Source organism: Pseudochaenichthys georgianus, chromosome 3 (genome assembly GCF_902827115.2).
Source record: "Pseudochaenichthys georgianus chromosome 3, fPseGeo1.2, whole genome shotgun sequence".
NCBI lineage: Eukaryota > Metazoa > Chordata > Actinopteri > Perciformes > Channichthyidae > Pseudochaenichthys > Pseudochaenichthys georgianus.
In genome coordinates this window covers 52,760,136-52,780,871 of record NC_047505.1, presented here as the reverse complement: position 1 = coordinate 52,780,871, position 20,736 = coordinate 52,760,136, and the positions used below count along the sequence as shown (strand labels likewise).

Below are 20,736 nucleotides of genomic sequence, written 5' to 3'. Positions count from 1 at the left end.
ACAAACCAACCACCAACACAATTTAAAATGCAGAATATTTAAAATAAAATCCAGAATTACTTTAAAAAAAGGAAATGGAAGTAATGAGAACTGAATAACTCAAAATCATACAAAAGTACAAAACAGAACACTTAATTTATGATAATAATTTGAGCAAACACTTATTATGCAACCCAAATAGTCCTACCTGATAATACAAATACATCATAAATGTTATCACTAAGTGTCAATGTCGTGTAATAATACAAATACATTGCAGGACATGAACTACTTATTGTACGGAATCAGCCCCATCACTTCTTCCCTTGTTGTTTTGTTGTGTAATTTATATATTTTATTATCTCACCATTTTAGTCGAGATGGATTGTTGATGGAGGTTATAATCTCTAAGTCTAAGTGTGGAAGTGTAACCTATCACCCATTCATGAACTCACTGATCCATATATCCAATCATACGTCCATGCAGCCATTTCTGCCTCCGAGCTGAATATATTCTGAGCTCAAAGACAAACCAAATCTAACACACAGTCAAACACATCATAGACTCATCGCTAGGACGACCTCTCGCTGCCTCACATGGTTCCTACGCTCTGTACCTCTGGCTTGCAGCAAAATCACATTCATTTATTTATAATAGGCTCTTCTCCCAACTCCATTTACCGGCTCCAGCATCTGTGTGCCTTCAGCTGTGAGCATTGTGTGGCATTTTAGGGAATCGAGAAAAAGGGAAAAATCATCTCAAGTCTTGCTAATTACCTCCTGGTTCTGTAGCGCACACTTCCTTTGAAAGTGAAACACAATCTCTGCGTGTCAGCACATGACTCTTCCGGATGTTTTAAAGAAACATAGATTTGTCATCCTGCCAAAAGGTTGCTTCTTCCTGCACGTTTATACAGAACGTCCTCTAGTTTGTACACTTCATCGGATTTTGTTGCTGAGTACGTCGCCGTTGCCTTTACTTGTCCTCCATGTATAACCTTCTTGAACGTCCTGCATTGGTTTGCACCAGTTACTTGGACATCAATTGCTTAGTTTATGTTTCAGTCATTTCTGATCAGTTACAGATAGTAATAGAACTGAGACGACTCTTATGAAAGTATTAACGGACATCTATTTAAAACCAACAATGGGAAGTCATCTTAATACTGCTGGGTTTGATACAGTTGACTATAACATATCACCGGGTTGGATTTTCTGTTGGTGCTCAAATAGAAAAGAAACAGCCATGGCAAGAGGAGTACCCCGAGTGTCTCTTCTTGGCCATACTCTATTCAACACCCTTCCACCAGCTCACATCTTGAAGACACACATCATTGTAGCATCCTATAATCCCCTCTGCTTCGGCCCTGTTCCAAAAGCGCTGATTCTGTGTCTGTAGCTTTAAATGCTAATGAGCTGCTGCTGGCCACGCCCCCTCTGAGAGACGACACCATGGTGCTCGAGGAGGAGATTCAGGTGATAAGGATAATCACAAATCGGCCAGATCTGAGCAGCTGAGTTCAGACTTTTTTTTAGGTTTTTATATAGATGGATCAGGACACAAAGCGAGGGGTCTTTGTTCCTGAAACTTTCAGAATCTTTTTACACAGAGGGGAACATGTATGTGTGACGGACATGAAAAATCCGTTTTGCATAATGGGGGACCTTTAAAGTCCAGAGAGAGTTTCTGTAGCACACTTCCTGCTTCACATTGATACATGTGAACACCCCTAAGAGCCGCCCGATACAACCTCAGTTTTCTAATCCCGCACGGGGCTAAGTGCTCTACTCAACTGTATCTCATTGTATCTCAGGGTTGAAATGTGAAGAGAGAATACTGTTGTGTTGTTTTCCAAAAGTCCTCCAGGCAAAGCTTCACTAAAACTTGCCCAAGGGCATGTGGAGTGTTAGCAGAATCTCAAAGAGAGAAACATGCTTTACCTCCTAATCATCCCTCCCTGCCAGCTCACTCTCAGACTAAACTACGATCCTCCACCACCTTCAAAGCTTCAGTGCTAGAACAGATAACATCCTGCAACCTCAGCACGGCAGTCTTCAAGAATGTATGTTTGCACAGAGCTGATCGCACTTGAGGCCGGACGTCATCCACAAAACAGGGACACTAAAGACTCATGGTGAAGTAATGGTCAAGCACCCAGTCCGGAAGCCATCGATGGAGAAGTATGCATCAGATATATCCCGGTGAAGCCATGTTTCCGTAAAGCACATGAAACTACACTCGAGATATTCCGTCTGACTCCTGGCTAACGCCGTTAGCTCGTACATTCTATTAGCCAGTGATCTTATGTTCCCCATGATGAGAGGGGAGAGACATGGCTTACATTTCATGTTATCCTTAAATCTGGAACCAGCTGACCTCCTTTTTGTCTTTTCGGTATGCTGGGGATAAGTGGGGATAAGTGGGGATAGCTGTTATTCCAAACACCATGCTAGCCGGCTTTAGCTCGACTAGCTTCTCCCTGGTGTAAACAAGGCGGTTGCTGCACAACAGTGGCGAATTAACGACGGAAAAAACAAACATCTCTCTACAAGAAAGTTTAGAGATTGAACAGCTTCACGGGGTCCTAAGAGAAGTTTGTAATAGAAAAAGTAAGAAATACATTTTGACAAAAAGTCTCTGTTTTCAGATTTGTTTCTGAGATCCGATAATAAAAGCAAAAATTCGGAGAAAAATTGTCAAAATGTGGAGAAAAACAGAAAGAAATAGTTACAATTAGCTGGCTGCACTATATACCTTCTGTAACGCTGGGTAATTATTCCAGGATAGATGTTGGTCCAGTGCTTTAACAACCTCCAGTCGATAACGATGGGCAAAGCATTGTGGGTTCAGGTCTCGGAGCCGATAATAGAGCTTGACGGTTTTGTTGGGCAGGTCTGATCGCCATATTCTGTCCAGTTTATTACCTAAGCTGTTTGAGGGATAAAGTCTTTCCCTGATGATTCATCCTCTCTTTTACCCACACACTAATTCCCTGGGTTACTTCTGCACGATGAGGGCCAAATTAACTGTGACTTCCACTCCACCTGGTCTCATTAGACATGACATGTTTTAGTATTGTGCACAACATTAAGCCAATATCGCCCTGCTGTGTGAAACCTCTGAGCAGGGTGGGCTGAGCTGAAGTAAAGGAGCAGGCGAGGAGGGGCTGTATACCCATCTGTCCCCCTGTGGAGCTTTACAAAGATTAAACAAAATTAATTAAGTTCCTGTTAGTCTAAATGACTTATCGGAGGTCCACCCAGCCTATCGCACGCCAGGCTAAACCTCATCAGATGCATACTAATGATTATCCGCTGCCACTGTGGCGAGGGGCTTTACAACCGGCTGACTCTCGGCTATCACCTTGGGTTTTTGTCACGAGGCCATGGCAATTAGCTTGGAACATGTGGGGAAAGGGAAAAAAAAGACATAATAAAAATAAAATAATTGCCCCAGTAATTATCCTCATCTTTCTCACTCAATGTCCCGTGGAGACGCAGGCACGCTCCGCGGGGAGTGAGGAATGAGTCCTGGGCTTTTTGTGTTGCTGTGTAAACTGGATTAGTGCTCTGCCTGTCCCACCGTGGCAGGGGAGTGATTGGATTAGCGGAGTGGAGAGCACAGCAGCATGGCAGGGGGATAGATTACCGGCCCAGTCGGGCTGTGAGACGGGCGCTCCGTGGCCTGCAGGGAGCACTGGGAGGCCCCAGACATCTTAAAGGGCCCCAGATAACCATCGACACACACTCTCCCTTTCCCTGCTCCAACCACGCCGCTATCTCTGCTCTCCTCGCTCAGACACAAGTTCACTTTCAGAGGCTGTGATGTCCATTAGGTCTCCACCTGCTGCGCTGCTGCGAGGGGAGATAAAGTGGTATCTACGCTGGCCGCCGCATGCCAGTGGGTGGTGAAAGTTTCCAAAACAAAGTCACTATTGCCATCATGCGATTTCCACGTTCACATATTTTCAGTATTTATCTCTGAGGACCAACTTGAGCAATTAAAAAGATTGGTGTCTCCTTAGTGGCTTCGAAACGACACTTTGAATATTAACTCTGGCCTGTGATGCTGTTAAAATCACAACCAATGCATTAGAGTGCCTTTACACGGGTTTGATTTAGGACTTTATCAGTACTTATTTACTTACACAGCTGTGTGTGTCACTTTTTAGTGTCCCCTGGTCTCCAGCTGTGTGTGTCACTTTTTAGTGTCCCCTGGTCTCCCAGCTGTGTGCGTCACTTTTTAGTGTCCCCTGGTCTCCAGTTGTGTGCGTCACTTTGTAGTGTCCCCGGTTGCGTTCCAATAGTCCATTTAGCTTAGGAACCTTCCTAACCAAGTGAAATGACCCGGAAGTAAGTCAGTGGCAGCCATGATAAGTGCCGTTCCAATTCTCTAGATCAGAGGTCGGCAACATTTTTGATATGAAGTGCCATTACAAAAAACAATTGTTATCAGCGTACCGACGAACGTGAATTATCAACGGGGGGGGGGGGGGGAACGACTAAATAAATGAAACGGCCTCCCAAGAAGAGCTCGCCTCTCTCCAGTCATTGAAGCTAAAGTGGGGTATTGAACCTGAAGCTTGTTGCTTCTGCCCTCCTCGACTACGGTCTGGGAGCCGACAGGAAAGTTCAACACACAGATGGCCAGTCCGCCCCTGTGTAGCATATTATTTCGATGAGAGATGAGCAGATCGCCACTGGGCTTTCAACTAAAGACACAGCCACGCAAAAACTGCGGCATTTGTACAGCTCCTTGTGGGTAAAGCCATTTGTGAAGTGCTTTCCTCCGTGGGGAAACGATCAGCACCACGGAGGAAAGCGGCAGAAAGTCGCCTGGAGTTAAAGAGAGCGGGGCTGCGTTGCGTGGATGGCTTTCCTTTAGGTAACGGGGAGACGCGCCTATAGCGGCGGTCTCGTTCAGGATCCGAAAATACAATTTAAATATTTTGCACCCTTATTCCACTTATTCCTAGTGTGGCGCTTGCCAATGGTGGCTCGCGTGCCAGGGGTTGCCGACCCCTGCTACAGATGATAGGAAAGGAGGTTTCAAACTTCCTTTATAACCTCCTTTAGCTTAGGAACCACTGGACCTCCCTAACCGACAGGAGAGGAGAAACATTTGCTCCCGTTTAGCATTATGGGCGTCATAGCCATAGACTATAAAAGTCTTACCCAAGGCTGAATCATAAACTAAAATGTATATGTATGCATAAAGGGTTACGTCCTTAGCTGGCTAATAAGTAGCAAGCTAAGCTACCAAGCACACAAACACCTGCGAACGGGCTTAACATGTATAATATTATCATTTTAGACTTCTTGGAAGTTCTGTTAGTACATTCAAGCGCACAGCACGACATTTTAATTGTCTGATATTTGTAACAATATTCCCTAAAAGGCACAATCACCACGAACACGGCTAAAGCTAAAGCGTCAAGTACAGTCCTATGACTAACTAACGCTGTAGCCTCTATGGTTGTAGCCTAGCAGAGTGGACAAGTTGCTGTTAGCTGACAGTGAGGCATGTACGTGTCCATCAACGTGACCACGCCCTAATTTATGCAAAAACTTTAAGACCTAATATAAATAAAAGGGTCGTGTAGAAAACAATTCACTCAGATTCATAATCATGAAGGTGGAATCTAACTATATCGATAATAATATTTATTGCATCCATGGGTAGAAACATGTTTTTTTCTGCTGTAAAGTTGGGCATTTTAACATGGGGGTCTATGGGAATTGCTCCTTTCTGCAGCCAGTCCCTAGTGGCCCATGCATGAACTGCAGTGTGTGGCACTTCCGTGTTGGCGTCCCGGCTGTTCCCCAGAGTTTGCCGCTCGGTTGTAGTCCGCTGTATAGAAAACTGTAGTTTCCATAGTTCCCCCACAGCAGCAGACGCACATTCATGACGTCCGCTGGCGCATCATAAACACGTCGGATAGTGAAAGTGCAGTCGGATTCTCTAAAGTACTGCAGTCTCTTCTCCTAAGTCCTTTTGAATTCTCCTATCCACTATCCCTTAACCCCTTGACGTTTCACTCAGAGGTCAAGGAATAGGAGATAGGGTTAGAATTTAGGAGCTGATTTTTGGATTATCGGAACGCAACCCCCTATTCTCCCAGCTGTGTGCGTCACTCTTTAGTGTCCCCTATTCTCCCAGCTGTGTGCGTCACTCTTTAGTGTCCCCCGGTCTCCGTTGTGTTTTGAGCTTCTTGCAGCATTTTGTTTATCCCGCACTTTTAGTAACGCTTTTCAGTGTTGTTGATGTTTCTACAAGTTTATACAAATTTGTGTTTTTACTTTTATATTGTTTCTGGAACTGTAGCGCGTTTACTCGAAAGGAAATGTTTCGGGCGTTACCTGACGGCCACCGTATCATATGGCAATACGTTCAATCGTTCAATCGAGAAATCAATAATTATTTATAACACACGTTTTTGACATGAATCTGTTTTTCTCAGAAAGCACGACATCCGACTGACAAGTAAAGGGGCTAACAGCTAGCTAACACTAGGGCTGAAGACTAACGTAACTATGGTTACCTTCTCACGGGATTAAACAAACAACACGCAACACAGATCCATCCCCTCACAGAACTATAGCGAAGACGGTAACTGAGCATATTTACTAAATGTCTAACTAGTACTCTTGCAAGCTAAAGCCAGACTTCCCTCTGAGAAAAACAGCAGCCTCTCCTTTATTCATTGGATGTATTACTCAATAACATAGTGATTATATAAGACGGGAGTTCCAGACTAAGAGAAACACAAGGCCCGAGGAGAGAGGCAGAGTCGTCCTGCCTTCATGCAGCAGCAACACACGGCCTGTGTACTCATTAGCACCGAGCCGCGTACAGCTTTGAGGAGCTTGTGCGTGATAAATAATGCAGCAGAGGAATGTCTGTTTGATCCTGGAAACAGAAGAAACCTGGGGACCATTCCTCTGCAAAGCAAAGCGGAGCAGACAGGCGTCCTGGCAAAGGCACGAAGAACACAACGTCCTTGAAACTGAGTCATTAGATCATAACATCGGAAGAGTGTGATAGCCATTAGTCTGATTTTAAAAACGCACGATCGGGCTTTAAAACTATTTTTATTTTCCGAGCCCAATGTTTTAATTGTTTCCTAAAAACATCCTTCTTTATATTCAGACAGTGTTACACTCGTCGGACTGGAGAACAACACACTGCCGCTGCTAAATGAAAACACTCTGAAGCCTCGGGAGGAAAGTCGGAGGCATTTTTAATATTCTCCAGCAGACCAAAAAGAAAGCCTCCGCATCTCGTCCTCTGCCAGGACACTATACGCTCATCATTTACACAGACCTGCAGCTTCCAGAAACGTTGTTAATACATTCATGACACCTGGGATTGGATTTCTTAAACACATTAAAGTGCCATGGGAGCGGCTTTCTCTCGGACCCTTGATTCAACATTCCTAATTAATATCGCACAAATGTCACAGGGTGTTAGATAACAATGCATATTGTACCGAGCTGCAGCGAAGAAGACATGCAATTGAAAGGAAGCTGTCATTGGCCTGTGACACTTTGAGAAAATAATAACCCTGATAATGATTTTGAAGGAGCGCCGCAGAGTGACAGCATCAGGGCTGCCGGACGGGAACGCTGCTTCGGCACTTTGTTTCTGAGGAAAAGTCATATCTGCCGTGAGCATTAGGCGCCCAACTGAAACATTCAGTCTGTTCAATTTGAGGTTTACCAGGAACCTCATATCGCCTACTGCTTAACAACCTGCTCACATGCCGTGCAACCGCTCTTAAACCGCTGGAATCATTATACAAACAAACACTTAAAATAGTTGATAAGAAGTCAGTTTATTCTCATCATTGCCCAATACTCACAAAATATAACTTGTTGAGCTGGGAACATGTAATTAGATGCAAATGCTTGCCTCATGTACACAATACACTAAACAAAAATATAAACGCAACACTTTTGTTTTTGCTCCCATTTCTCATGAGATGAACTCAAATATCTAAAACATTTTCTATATACACAAAATAACCATTTCTCTCAAATATTGTTCACAAATCTGAAAAAATCTGTGACAGTGAGCACTTCTCCTTTGCCGAGATAATCCATCCCACCTCACAGGTGTGGCATATCAAGATGCTGATTAGACAGCATGATTATTGCACAGGTGTGCCTTAGGCTGGCCATACTAAAAGGCCACTCTGAAACGTGCAGGTTTGCTTTATTGGGGGGGTCTGGGGGGGCCGAAAACCAGTCAGTATCTGGTCTGAGGGGTAGGGGTAGGGTAATGTTGTGAATCGAGTGGCCTGTGTTCGTCGTCCATTACATACGCCTGCCCATACCATAACCCCACCACCATCATGGGCCACTCGATTCACAACATTACCCTACCCCTACCCCTCACACCAGATACTGCCTGGTTTTCGGACCCCCCCCCAGACCCCCCCGATAAAGCAAAACGGCACGTTTCAGAGTGGCCTTTTATTGTGGCCAGCCTAAGGCACACCTGTGCAATAATCATGCTGTCTAATCAGCATCTTGATATGCCACACCTGTGAGGTGGGATGGATTATCTCGGCAAAGGAGAAGTGCTCACTATCACACATTCTTTCAGATTTGTGAACAATATTTGAGAGAAATGGTTATTTTGTGTATATAAAAAATGTTTTAGATCTTTGAGTTCATCTCATGAAAAATGGGAGCAAAAACAAAAGTCTTGCGTTTATATTTTTGTTCAGTGTAATCCACGGCCTCACCTCACCTCCGCTCAGACATTTTATCACCATACGCACACCTGTAACCAGGGCAACAAGAGGAGACTGCGTTATTCCATTAAGGAAGAGTTCATTCAGCCAATCTTCTTCTTCTTTTAAAGCTGCAGTGGAACTCAATCCCAGTAACGATTAGAGAACTAAACACCTGCAGTTTATTTAAATCTAACTTAAAAACACGGTTAGTGGAAAGTCAGCTCCGTCAACACTGACACAATCTGTACTTTAACGCTCTGTTGGTACACGTGTGCCTTGACCTGTTGCTATCCGTCTGCTTTGGGAATATACAGTATTTTAGTTTAGTTTTTATATATGCTTTTATCATAATATAAGTATCTCTGTTGAATGTTGTTTTACTGATTGTATTTACCTGTTATTTCAAGTGAATTTTTGTTTTTAGGATGACTTTCAACATCTGTCCAGGGACTACAGACGACAAATAGCCTGTTGGCTAACTCTGGCGCATTTACAGAAATGTCAATTAATGTGCACGGTCCCTGCCAAATAAATATATTAAAAAAAACAAAAACAAAAAAACGGGTGTTAAAATGCACTGCTGTCGATGTAGACGCCACTTTGGAACGTAGCAGCGCGCAGGAAGATACTGTAATATTGAAAACAAAGTAATTCTAAGAAAGAAAGTCAAAAAAATTCGGATAAAAAATTGCCACCATTTTGAGGAAACAAGTCAAAATGCACGATGTATAACCAACTTCAATGGCCTTCTTTAAATGTAAGAAGACACGCATTGGCTTCAGCTGATATTTAAATGCGTTTATCTTAACTATCCCCCTTATTTAAAGCAGTATTTCGTACCCTACTCGTCAATTCATCAAGTTAGACTTTCTGTTCAGATTTATTTCTCTGTCCCCTCTGCAAGAAAATGGATTGGCAGAAGAGCGTTCACGTTCAAAGCCCCGACTGACTGGAATACTTTACCTGCTGCTGTTAGACCTCTATCTTCATTGGGTTTATTTAAACATGCATTCTTATCTCACTTCAACCGGTCTGTACTCGTTATAACTGATATTGATGAAACTGATTTGCTCGACTGTCTCAAATTGTAATGATTGTATGCATGGCTTGAATTTCACTTAACAGACTGTACGTGGTTTGTTTGTGTGTCATGTTTTGCTTTTTGTCTTTTTGTTTATGTACGTCTGTAATAGGGTTTCCAGAACTGACCATGATCAAAATCGATTATTCGGCAGCCCTGGCGAATAATAATCGATTATTAGACCGACCCCCCCGCAGCAGTCTGCTCTGCACGCAGGCTTCCTCCAAGTTTACAGTAAAACAAACTGGTGGTGTGACCAATGACCATTTACAAGTATTAATACTATTACTAGCATATATATATTTATATATATTTTGGTTGAAACTAAGCCAGAAAAAAAAAAATAAAAAAAAAAAAAATATATAAATAAAATCGATTTTTAAAAATAATATTCGATTATGGAGACTGTAGCGAATATTCGAATAATCGAATAATTGCTGGCATCCCTAGTCTGTAAGTTGTTGCTATTGTCGGGACCCCCTTGAAAACGAGATGGTGCATCTCAAGGGGTTTATCCCAATGAATACAATTTCTATATATATATAACATTCGGGGAAAAAAGTCAAAATTCGGAGAGAAAACGTCAAAATGCTGAGAAAAAGAAGAAGATTTTTGACTTTTCCGTAAACACGAGATGTCACTTTTTCTATAAAAACAGAAAGTTGGAAAGAGGTAAGGATGGCCTTGGTATGAAGTAAAAACCGAGCATCTGGTGTGTGTGGCGCCCTGTGCGGTTCAGAGCTTTACCTACGACAATGACATCAAGCCATGTGAAGCTTTTATGGCTTGAGGTTAATAAGTTAATTCGAGCAGTTAGACCTGGACAGAAGGACATCAATTTGTCCCTGAGACGATGTTCCTGCAGCATTTCTGCTCACATCCTTGTCCTACTTTAATGCATAGGCTCCTTTTTGAGCATTCCCTGTCGCGTACCCCTTGCTGAGTATCCATAATTCAGAGCTGCAGCCTCTGAAGTCAGGGACACATCACCTGGTGAATATCTGGTATGCTGTGAAGCCGGAGCTGTGCAGGTTCTGCTGTCGTCTTGTTTTGAAAACAGAGCGGGCGCATGTGACAGACGGATGTGATTTAGGACAATACACATTTCTCTCTGGAGATGTTCCCTCCTGTTGCGGAGAGGCTCGGGAGTCAACACGCGAGGAGTCGGCGGCGGGGGGTTGTGTTGTCGGCAGGGCGCTGCTATTTATAATCACTCAACACACGGAAAGTGTCCACAACTGTTAGGAGCTCCTTATCTCATGGCTCTGTCAATATGCCTCTGTGTGGGCGGGCGGCGATGCTATCACAGCGCACCACACCGACACACACACACACACACACACACACACACACACACACACACACACACACACACACACACACACACACACACACACACACACACACACACACACACACACACACACACACACTTTTAGTCTTTTTTCTACAAAACACTTCTCAGTTTTTGCCCAATCCTTCAAACAAACATGCACTAATTTTTCCCCACTGCAGAATGTGTGTGTGCAGAATGTGTGTGTGCAGAATGTGTGTGTGCAGAATGTGTGTGTGCAGAATCATCAGTACGTTATTCAACACACTCAAAACCTCCCTCCAAACATTCACCAATGAGTTTGCCGACATCTATCAAGTCTGTGTGAACGCGTTGGAGGCAGGATACTGAACAACACTTCAAATATATATGAGATATTTTCACATATTTTTGCGGATGTTTTTAAATCGGGATGAAGGTTTATTTGATGTTAGCGCCATACAAACATGTTTGCTTGTATGCTACGTTTTTCCACGCGAAAAATAACTATTATCACTTTCAGTAGGTTTTGCGGTCTTCTGGGGACAACGTTGTAAAATCATTCATCACTGTTGCCTTTTGTGATTCAGAAAGGTTTGATTGTGTCTACCTCGCAGCAGCCTCAGTTCACAATACGCTTATAATCGTTCAGACGAGAGCAAACTGATGAACCGGTTAATCGCTAAGGAGGAGAACCTGCCGGATAGATGAGCTGTGACTGAGTCTTTAGAGACGATTAGATGAACCGCAGTGTTTTTAGCACCAGAAGAAGAACACACTCGACTGTACACACGGTGGTGGAGGTTATCGTGTGAGGACTTGAAATTATGCGTGAAACTTAAGTGGAATGCTCATTAAAATCCTTGGGTGGGCTTAGCACAAATAAAAGTATAAAATATATCCGTTAACTTCCCTGGAAATGTTGGTGATTTTTGGTTATTCTGTCGTTTCCTCCAATATACAACATCTTTACTGGCTAGCCAATAAGATATGCTTTAGTGACATTGAAAATGTGGTTATATATTAAGTTACACACACATACACTTATGTACATTACATTACTACTGTCTGTTGCTTCTTAGGTAGTCCATAGCAACAAGAATCTGTATGTTATTATGGAAATATATGATTTAGTTGTATTACTGAAATCTACCCGCTGCAGATTTCATTCTACAATGTTAAACTTATTTTATTTTAAATATACTGACTTATTTATCATCATTCCACTCCAAGTAGGGAACGAGTCCTTACCCCGAGTGAAGGAGTTCAAGTATCTCGGGGTCTTGTTCTCGAGTGAGGGAACAATGGAGCGTGAGATGGGCCGGAGAACCGGAGCAGCGGGAGCGGTACTGCAGTCGTCGTGGTGACGAAAAGGGAGCTGAGCCAGAAGGCAAAGCTCTCTGTCTACCGGGCCGTCTTCGTTCCTACCCTCACCTATGGTCATGAAGGATGGGTCATGACCGAAAGAACGAGGTCGCGGATACAAGCGGCCGAGATGGGTTTTCTCCGCAGGGTGGCTGGTGTCTCCCTAAAGCCCCTGTCACACTGTCCCGAAATGTACACCCGATGGACACACACATATGGAATTGTGAATTTCGCACGAAGATGGCCCCGAACCACACACGAAGGCAACATTTACATTACATTTAAGAAATACAACTGCAACTAAAGTACCAAAAACAATTATGTTACAGTACTATGATACTGTACTGATATCTTCAGACTTTGTTCTTTACTTTATCCGTCTTTATATGTAGAAAATATTACGTTTTCTCCGTAATGTTGTTTCCATAACAACAACAACTTCCTGTCAACTCTCCTTCAAAATAATATATTATATCCTTTTTAGTTTCACAGAACACAAATCGGGTTATTTACATAATATGTTTACATGATTTTGTTGTGCAATAAAACAACCCGATGGACACGATAAAGGAAATGTTCAAATTCGGCTGTGATCGTAGAAACATCGGGCCGTTCGTGAGGCATCTTAAGCCATCGTATGACCGCCAGCGGAGTTTCTTAGGCTCCGGCAGCAACTTCGTGAGCGGTGGCAAAATCTTTGGCATGCCAACAAATTGACGAAGGACCTCGAGAAGGTTCATTTTCGTGTTGAATTCGTGTGTCCATGTTACCCTTTGTAAGGCCATCGTGAGGGCATCTTGTTATCATCGGTGCCATCGGGCATTCGCCCCGATCAGAGTGAGGGCGAATGCCCGATGATAACACGAAGATGACACGACTTGACAAGATGCCCTCACGAGTGCCTTACGAAGTTGCCGCTCACGAAGTTGCTGCCGGAGCCTGAGAAACTCCACCGGCGGTCATACGATGGCTTAGATGCCCTCACGAACGGCCCGATGTTGCTACGATCACAGCCGAATTTGAACATTTCCTTTATCGCGTGTCCATCGGGTGTCCATTTCGGGACAATGTGACAGGGGCTTTAGGGATAAGGTGAGAAGTTCAGTCATCAGGGAGGGACTCGGAGTTGAGCCTCCTTCGCGTCGAAAGAAGCCAGTTGAGGTGGTTCGGGCACCTAGTTAGGATGCCACCTGGGCGCCTCCCTAGGGAGGTGTTCCAGGCACGTCCAGCTGGGAAGAGACCGAGGGGTAGACCTAGGACCAGGTGGAGGGGTTATATCTCTTCGCTGGCCTGGGAGCGCCTTGGGATCCCCCAGTCAGAGCTGGTTGATGAGGGGAAGCAACGTTTGGGGCTCTCTGCTGGAACTGCTACCCCCGCGACCCGACCACGGATAAGCGGGAGAAGATGGATGGATGACTTATTTATTTTCCCTAAATGTGTACTTCTGTACATTTTGTGTTTTATTTTATTCTAAATACTGTGTGCATGCCTTTTGATCTAATAGTATGTTATTGTTGTTTTGTGTCTCTGTGTATACGGCTGTAACAATGTAAATGTCCCGTCTTTGGGACAAATGAAGGAACTCTGATTCTGAACATATGTCTTTTAGACCGACTGTTTCTCGGCAGAAGAACTTTTTTGAACGTGAATGTATTCAACTTTTTCATTTTAGGAGATGAATACTTCACAGATTCCTCAGGATTTCAAAGGACTCTTTTGTGAGCGGCCTCTGAGAGGGAAGAAGAGAAGGAGACAGAAACACGTCTGCAAACACGAGGACATGTCAGCCCTGCAAAATGTCAGAACGCCACGATGAGCCGGGTCGGACTCACACCGTAGCTTTGATATTTACCTAAACTCTCATTGGGTTTCTAATATGGGATCTGGAATAAAGTAAGGATATAGACGCATATCAGGCACCTATCATGAGCCCGAACACTGTGAAACTAAAATTGACATTGCATTTTATGTTGACCTTTAAATTGTGTTATGTTACATTTCTTTACTTTTCATTATCTGGTATAGTATAATTATTTTAACCCATACACATGGCTTTGTTTAAAGGGGCCTTCATTTGCTTTTTGGAGTCTTCCTTTCACTGAAATATCTGTTGACTTTAATTAAATGTATTAACAGATATCTGTTGACATGATACATTTAAATAAAGTCAACGTTTTAGTATATTTTTTGTTATTTTGCCATAAAACTTGAGGTCGTTGACCAAAAACGATGTATTTTGATAACGGAGGGTCGGCGGGGGCATGGGGCTTAACAGGTTAAAGTCAACGTCTCAGATTTCCTGTAGTGATTTTTTTGTTATTTTGCATCAAAATGTAAGGTCATTGACCAACAACGATGTATTTGGATTCAAATTTGTAATCAGATTAATCACAGTTTAAAAATTAATTAATCATGATTAATCACAATTCGAACTATGTCCAAAATATGCCATTTATTTATGTATATTGTTGGGAATGGAAAGATAAATGAAAGAAGGCGGATATATCCATTTAACATACAGTATCTATGTTTATTATAAAAAAATTCTGCGTGTCAAAATGAAAGACAACCCACACACCTATCAATCATCAAACCGTGGGGTCTTTCATTACGTGTTGATTTCTATCAACGGGGGAGTACTTCAGGAAAGTCGACAGAGGGGGCGGCGGCGGCGGCTAGTGGAGTACTTCGTGACCATAGAGTGTGATCAGCTGTTTTAGCGCAGTTCTCCAGACCGACGTTAACAGCAGCCCTGTCTGTGCACACGGAGACCGACTCTGTCGTCCGGTGATCTAACCGCCTTCTGGAAAAGCTTCACAAGTACGTCGGTACGCAAATGCGCTTTGTGACACAAGTGACGGTACGCATTTCAGATTACGTACATACCCTGCGTACCAGTTATGTGCACCCCTGTACCAGAGCCATATTATTACTATTATATGGCTCTGCCCTGTACTACAGCAAGAGTATTCTCCGTCGGGACTTCCTGCAACAACACCACGCCGTTATCAAAGATGTTCTATTGAGAAGACGATCACTACGTGACAAAAGTTTTCAAAACCGTGGCTACTGAAATCAATCTTACTAACTGCTGTCTGTGCAATTTCCTCCGCACGAGTTGGCAGACTTTATTTTGCTTACTTTAACATCATGTGTCATGGTGGGGCTAAGCCACTTCTTGGTATGGGTGTAGCCTACCCCAGCCATACCCTGGCGCTGCCACTGGTGGCACGTATGGGGCGGGCCTTTCTGCACATGCGTTAAATGCGTTAAATATTTTAACGCAATTAATTCAAAAAATTAATTACCGCCGTTAACGCGATAATTTTGAGAGCACTAATATATATATAACCCATATACATGGCTTTGTTTAAAGGGGCCTTCATTTGCTTTCCGGGGCCTTCCTTTCACTGAAATATCTGTTGACTTTAATTAAATGTATTACGTCAACAGATTTCACATAACTGTATTAGGTTAGTTGAAAGCAATCGTATTAAGTTGAGCACAATTAAACGTATTATTATTGCTTTCAACTAACCCAATACAGTTGACCAAAAACGTTGTCTTTGGATAACGGAGGGCTATTTGACTGACTTGCCTCTACATATTAATATTTCGTAAGTTGCATTAAAAAAAGGACACACAGTAACAGGGCGCGTGCATGCCTGATGAGAAGCATCAGATCTGCAGTGTTTTCATCAAACCGGCCTCCATGAAGCCTCCAGCGTCGGAGCATCCACTCTCCGTCCTCCACAAAGAGCTCATTACGAGCATTCAGGATGTGAGTGCTGTGTTTGCAAACCCTTGATGCTAAACCTCTAATATAGTGTTTCGGAAAGTGGCTGCAAAATTAAAACGGCAATCATTTGTGTCACAGCATGAGGGACTCCTTTGATATTCTGAACACACGGTTTAATTCAGCTCTGACGCGGCGCCTGGATAGAGAATTTATAACGGTATCTATTTAACATGTTTTATATATTTCGCCATCAGCAGCTAAAACGCATTTGTATCTTAACAATATTTATTAATACACCACTTCTTATTTCATAATCTACATTTAAATATGTGTTATTGTTGTGATATATTGTACATTGTTACTTTAAATTGCTATATTAAAAAAAAAAAAAAGCCAATTCATTTTATTTCGTGTTTTTATGGCACATTTTTATTTACTTTTTAGGTTTATATAATATTATTAAATAAATGGCTTTTCTTGCTCCTTTTTAAAAAGAAATGGAGTATCCCTAACCGGCTATTCTATGTTATTATAACTTTTAATTTTACATTTTTACTTAACTGTTTATATAATTATTTCTAATTTATCTTTTAATTTCACTTTTCTACATTTATATACATGTTTTGTATTATTTTAAATAATTGTTAAAATAATTATCTTTTGTTGTTCATATTTCATTTTATAAAAAAAGTAAATATCACAAAAATATTTTCTATTCTATTTTATTTAATACTTTTTAGGTTCATATTTCTAAGAGGGTTTAGCATTATGATCTGTTATTGCCTTTTTTAAATCTAAAATGGAGGAACTGTCAGAACTTTTTATGTTTAATTTCCCCTTTTTCATATTTTTTGTTTCGCTGATTCATATAATTAACTTCTAATGTAAGTATAAATATGTTTTGTTTATTCTAAAGTGAAGCAATTGTTAAAAAACCCAGTATTTTTGATACATATGTTAATTTTGTTAAGATACCCTGCTGCTCTTCTGTAATAAGAGAATTATGCACGACAATATTTAATAAAATCTGAATAAATGTCCCTTTTCTTTCCTAACAGTAAAGCTGTCACTGGTCCATCCACAGGGCGAACAGATTTCAACACACACTGGACACACAGCATGGAGGATATTGTTGTCCCAAACTCTACAGACATCCTCCAACTTCGTTTAGAAATTATTTAGAGCTGCTCACCCAGCAGGCAAGTGCTTCATAACTGCTGCCGTTTCCCCCAGCGAGGTCCGCCCCCGACCAGCTGCCACGCTGGGGAAACAAAATCAGACGCACCTAAAGTCATTTCACCTCTCCGGAGTGTGTGATGCAGCCAAAGGTCCACAGAAGTCCACATCTTCCTCTCACTCACATCACTCCACTCCAACAACACACAAGTACACACGTCCTTTACTCAAGTGGAAGTACAGATACTCGTGTTTAAACATACTCTGGTGAAAGTAGAAGTACTGACTAAACTTCTTTACTCAAGTAAAAGTAAAGAGGCTTTGAAGTGTCCTTCTGTAAAAAGTACCCATAGCTAGCAGCTGCTTTAAAGAGTACCTGACCTCCCTTTATATCAATAGAACAATAATGTCATTGTTAGCTAATGAATGTTTCCATGCTGAACAACGGCAACATGGCAACGTTTCCATTGGTCCCTCTTCTTTAGAGAAGACCAGGAAGTGATGGATACACGGATCGTGTTCCAACCAATAGGCACGCAGTGACTCTAAAGAATAATGATCACGCACCAGACACACATTCAGACTAAAGGAACCAGCTGTTTGGAGAATGAGAGAAGTAGAAAGTACAGGTATTTGAGTTCAACATGTAAGAAGTAGAAAGTACAGGTATTTGAGTTCAACATGAGAGAAGTAGAAAGTACAGGTATTTGAGTTCAACATGAGAGAAGTAGAAAGTACAGGTATTTGAGTTCAACATGTGAGAAGTAGAAAGTACAGGTATTTGGGTTCAACATGAGAGAAGTAGAAAGTACAGGTATTTGAGTTCAACATGTGAGAAGTAGAAAGTACAGGTATTTGAGTTCAACATGTGAGAAGTAGAAAGTACAGGTATTTGGGTTCAACATGTAAGAAGTAGAAAGTACAGGTATTTGGGTTCAACATGTGAGAAGTAGAAAGTACAGGTATTTGGGTTCAACATGTAAGAAGTAGAAAGTACAGGTATTTGGGTTCAACATGTAAGAAGTCAAAGTAAAAAGTCATCAGAAAAATAAGTAGTGGAGTAAAGTACTGATACCAGAAAAATGTACTTAAGTACAGTAACAAAGTATTTGTAGTCCACTACTTCCCACCTCTGGCAATATATATATATATGTCGTTAATAACTGTGCGATATGTACCTGGCTGCATCTTCAGAACTGTTAAAGGCCCTGTCACACTATCCCGAAATGGACACCCGATGGACACACGATAAAGGAAATGTTCAAATTCGGCTGTGATCGTAGCAACATCGGGCCGTTCGTGAGGGCATCGAAGCCATCGTATGACCGCCGGCGGAGTTTCTCAGGCTCCGGCAGCAACTTCGTGAGCGGCAACTTCGTAAGGCACTCGTGAGGGCATCTTGTCAAATCGTGTCATCTCCGTGTTATCATCGGTGCATTCGCCCTCACTCTGATCGGGGCGAATGCCCGATGGCACCGAGGATAACACGATGCCCTCACGATGGCCTTACGAAGGGCAAAATTGACACACGAATTCAACACGAAAATGAACCTTCGCAAGATCCTTCGGCTATTTTTTGGCATGCCAAAGATTTTGCCACCGCTCACGAAGTTGCTGCCGGAGCCTAAGAAACTCCACCGGCGGTCATACGATGGCTTAAGATGCCCTCACGAACGGCCCGATGTTGCTACGATCACAGCCGAATTTGAACATTTCCTTTATCGTGTGTCCATCGGGTTGTTTTATTGCACAACAAAATCATGCACACATATTATGTAAATAACCCGATTTGTGTTCTGTGAAACTAAAAAGGATATAATATATTATTTTGAAGGAGAGTTGACAGGAAGTTGTTGTTGCTATGGAAACAACATTACGGAGAAAACGTAATATTTTCTACATATAAAGACGGAGAAAGTAAAGAACAAAGTCTGAAGATATCAGTACAGTATCATAGTACTGTAACATAATTGTTTGTGGTACTTTCGTTGCAGTTGTATTTCTTACATGTAATGTAAATGTTGCCTTCGTGTGTGGTTCGGGGCCATCTTCGTGCGAAATTCACAATTCCATATTCGTGTGTCCATCGGGTGTCAACTTCGGGACAGTGTGACAGGGGCTTAATGGATGTGTATTTTGTAAATTGTGTAATATTTTAATTTGTTAGTTCTTAGGTAACATTAAGCTGTCTTTGGCTGTTCTGCTGTAACCCGTGTACAGTTCCCCTCTGTGGGACGAACTAAGGGACTCTGACTCTGAACATTTGTCTCGAAGACCTATGAAAAGGGAATTTCTTCAACTTCTTCATTTTAGATCAATAGTTCCTATATTCCTCATAATTTGAAAATAACATCACGGCATTCTGATTCTCACTCACTCAGAAACATGCTAAACTCCTCGGCTGCAGAGTTTCTGATCGTGTTAATCAGCAGAGGACATGAAGCTGAAACTATGCAAACAAGAGGCTCAGCTGGATCATCTCCTCGACTAAACCCGCCCTAACATCCTCAACGTGTGTGTGAGGGCTGGAGTGTGTGAGGGCTGCACTGGGGAGGGAGTGTGTGTACATCTCCGTGGGAAAGAACAGGAAGTGTAACTCGACACTATTCCGATAGTGGAAAAAGATCATTTTGAATGTTTTTGTGATATGATTTGCGATATAGGGAATTATCTTAGCAAAGAAACATATATAAATATGTATATTAATGATCATGGCAGATATTGTACTTTTTTAAAGATCATTTTTAGGCCAGATTGCCTTTTTTGAGATGCGGAGTATGCGGCGGACCCACGGTGGGATTTTTTGAGAGGATCGATGCCAAACAAGGTTTTTCTTATTAAGTCTGTAGAATAACAACTTCCCTGTTTTTATATATGTTTACTTGATCAAATATTGCTGTTGCCGCGATGTTGGATGGTCACTTGTCCATTTTGCCATATCCATAATATTCCAATTCATATAGCAGCCCTACTAACCTCTGCTAGCAAATCATTCAAAAATATCACACAAAGAAATGAAGTAAGAAATGATATCAATACTAAAAGAGAACACATTTAAATGTCGTTTAGGATGTTCTTGTGATGCTAATGCTAATGCTAAATGTACCTTGTGTCCACATGTGTAAAGGAAGAGGCATAATGAAGTACTTGAACGGACCGTTTTTAAGGCAATGCAACTTTGGAAAACATAATCAAACAATGGCAACGTGGGGCTTTTCTTTAAATCGCCCTGAACTCTGAAAAGCCTGCATTATAAATAACCGCCATAGGGGATTACTTTAGTCGTTGTTATTGATAGTTTGTGTTCTGTGTAATTCTTTTTTCTCTTTGTACATTAAGTCAG

The 20,736-nt window shown here is 42.0% G+C and overlaps 1 protein-coding gene across 1 annotated transcript in view; it reads right to left on the bottom strand.

Moving 5' to 3' along the window:
- Positions 1 to 20,736, bottom strand: part of LOC117442891 (NT-3 growth factor receptor-like) — a 43,545-nt gene that overhangs the window by 12,095 nt on the left and 10,714 nt on the right. Inside the window, exon 4 of the mRNA XM_034078834.2 lies at positions 17,410 to 17,478. Coding sequence (XP_033934725.1) covers positions 17,410 to 17,478 — 69 coding nt within the window. The remainder of the gene's footprint in view (positions 1 to 17,409; positions 17,479 to 20,736) is intronic.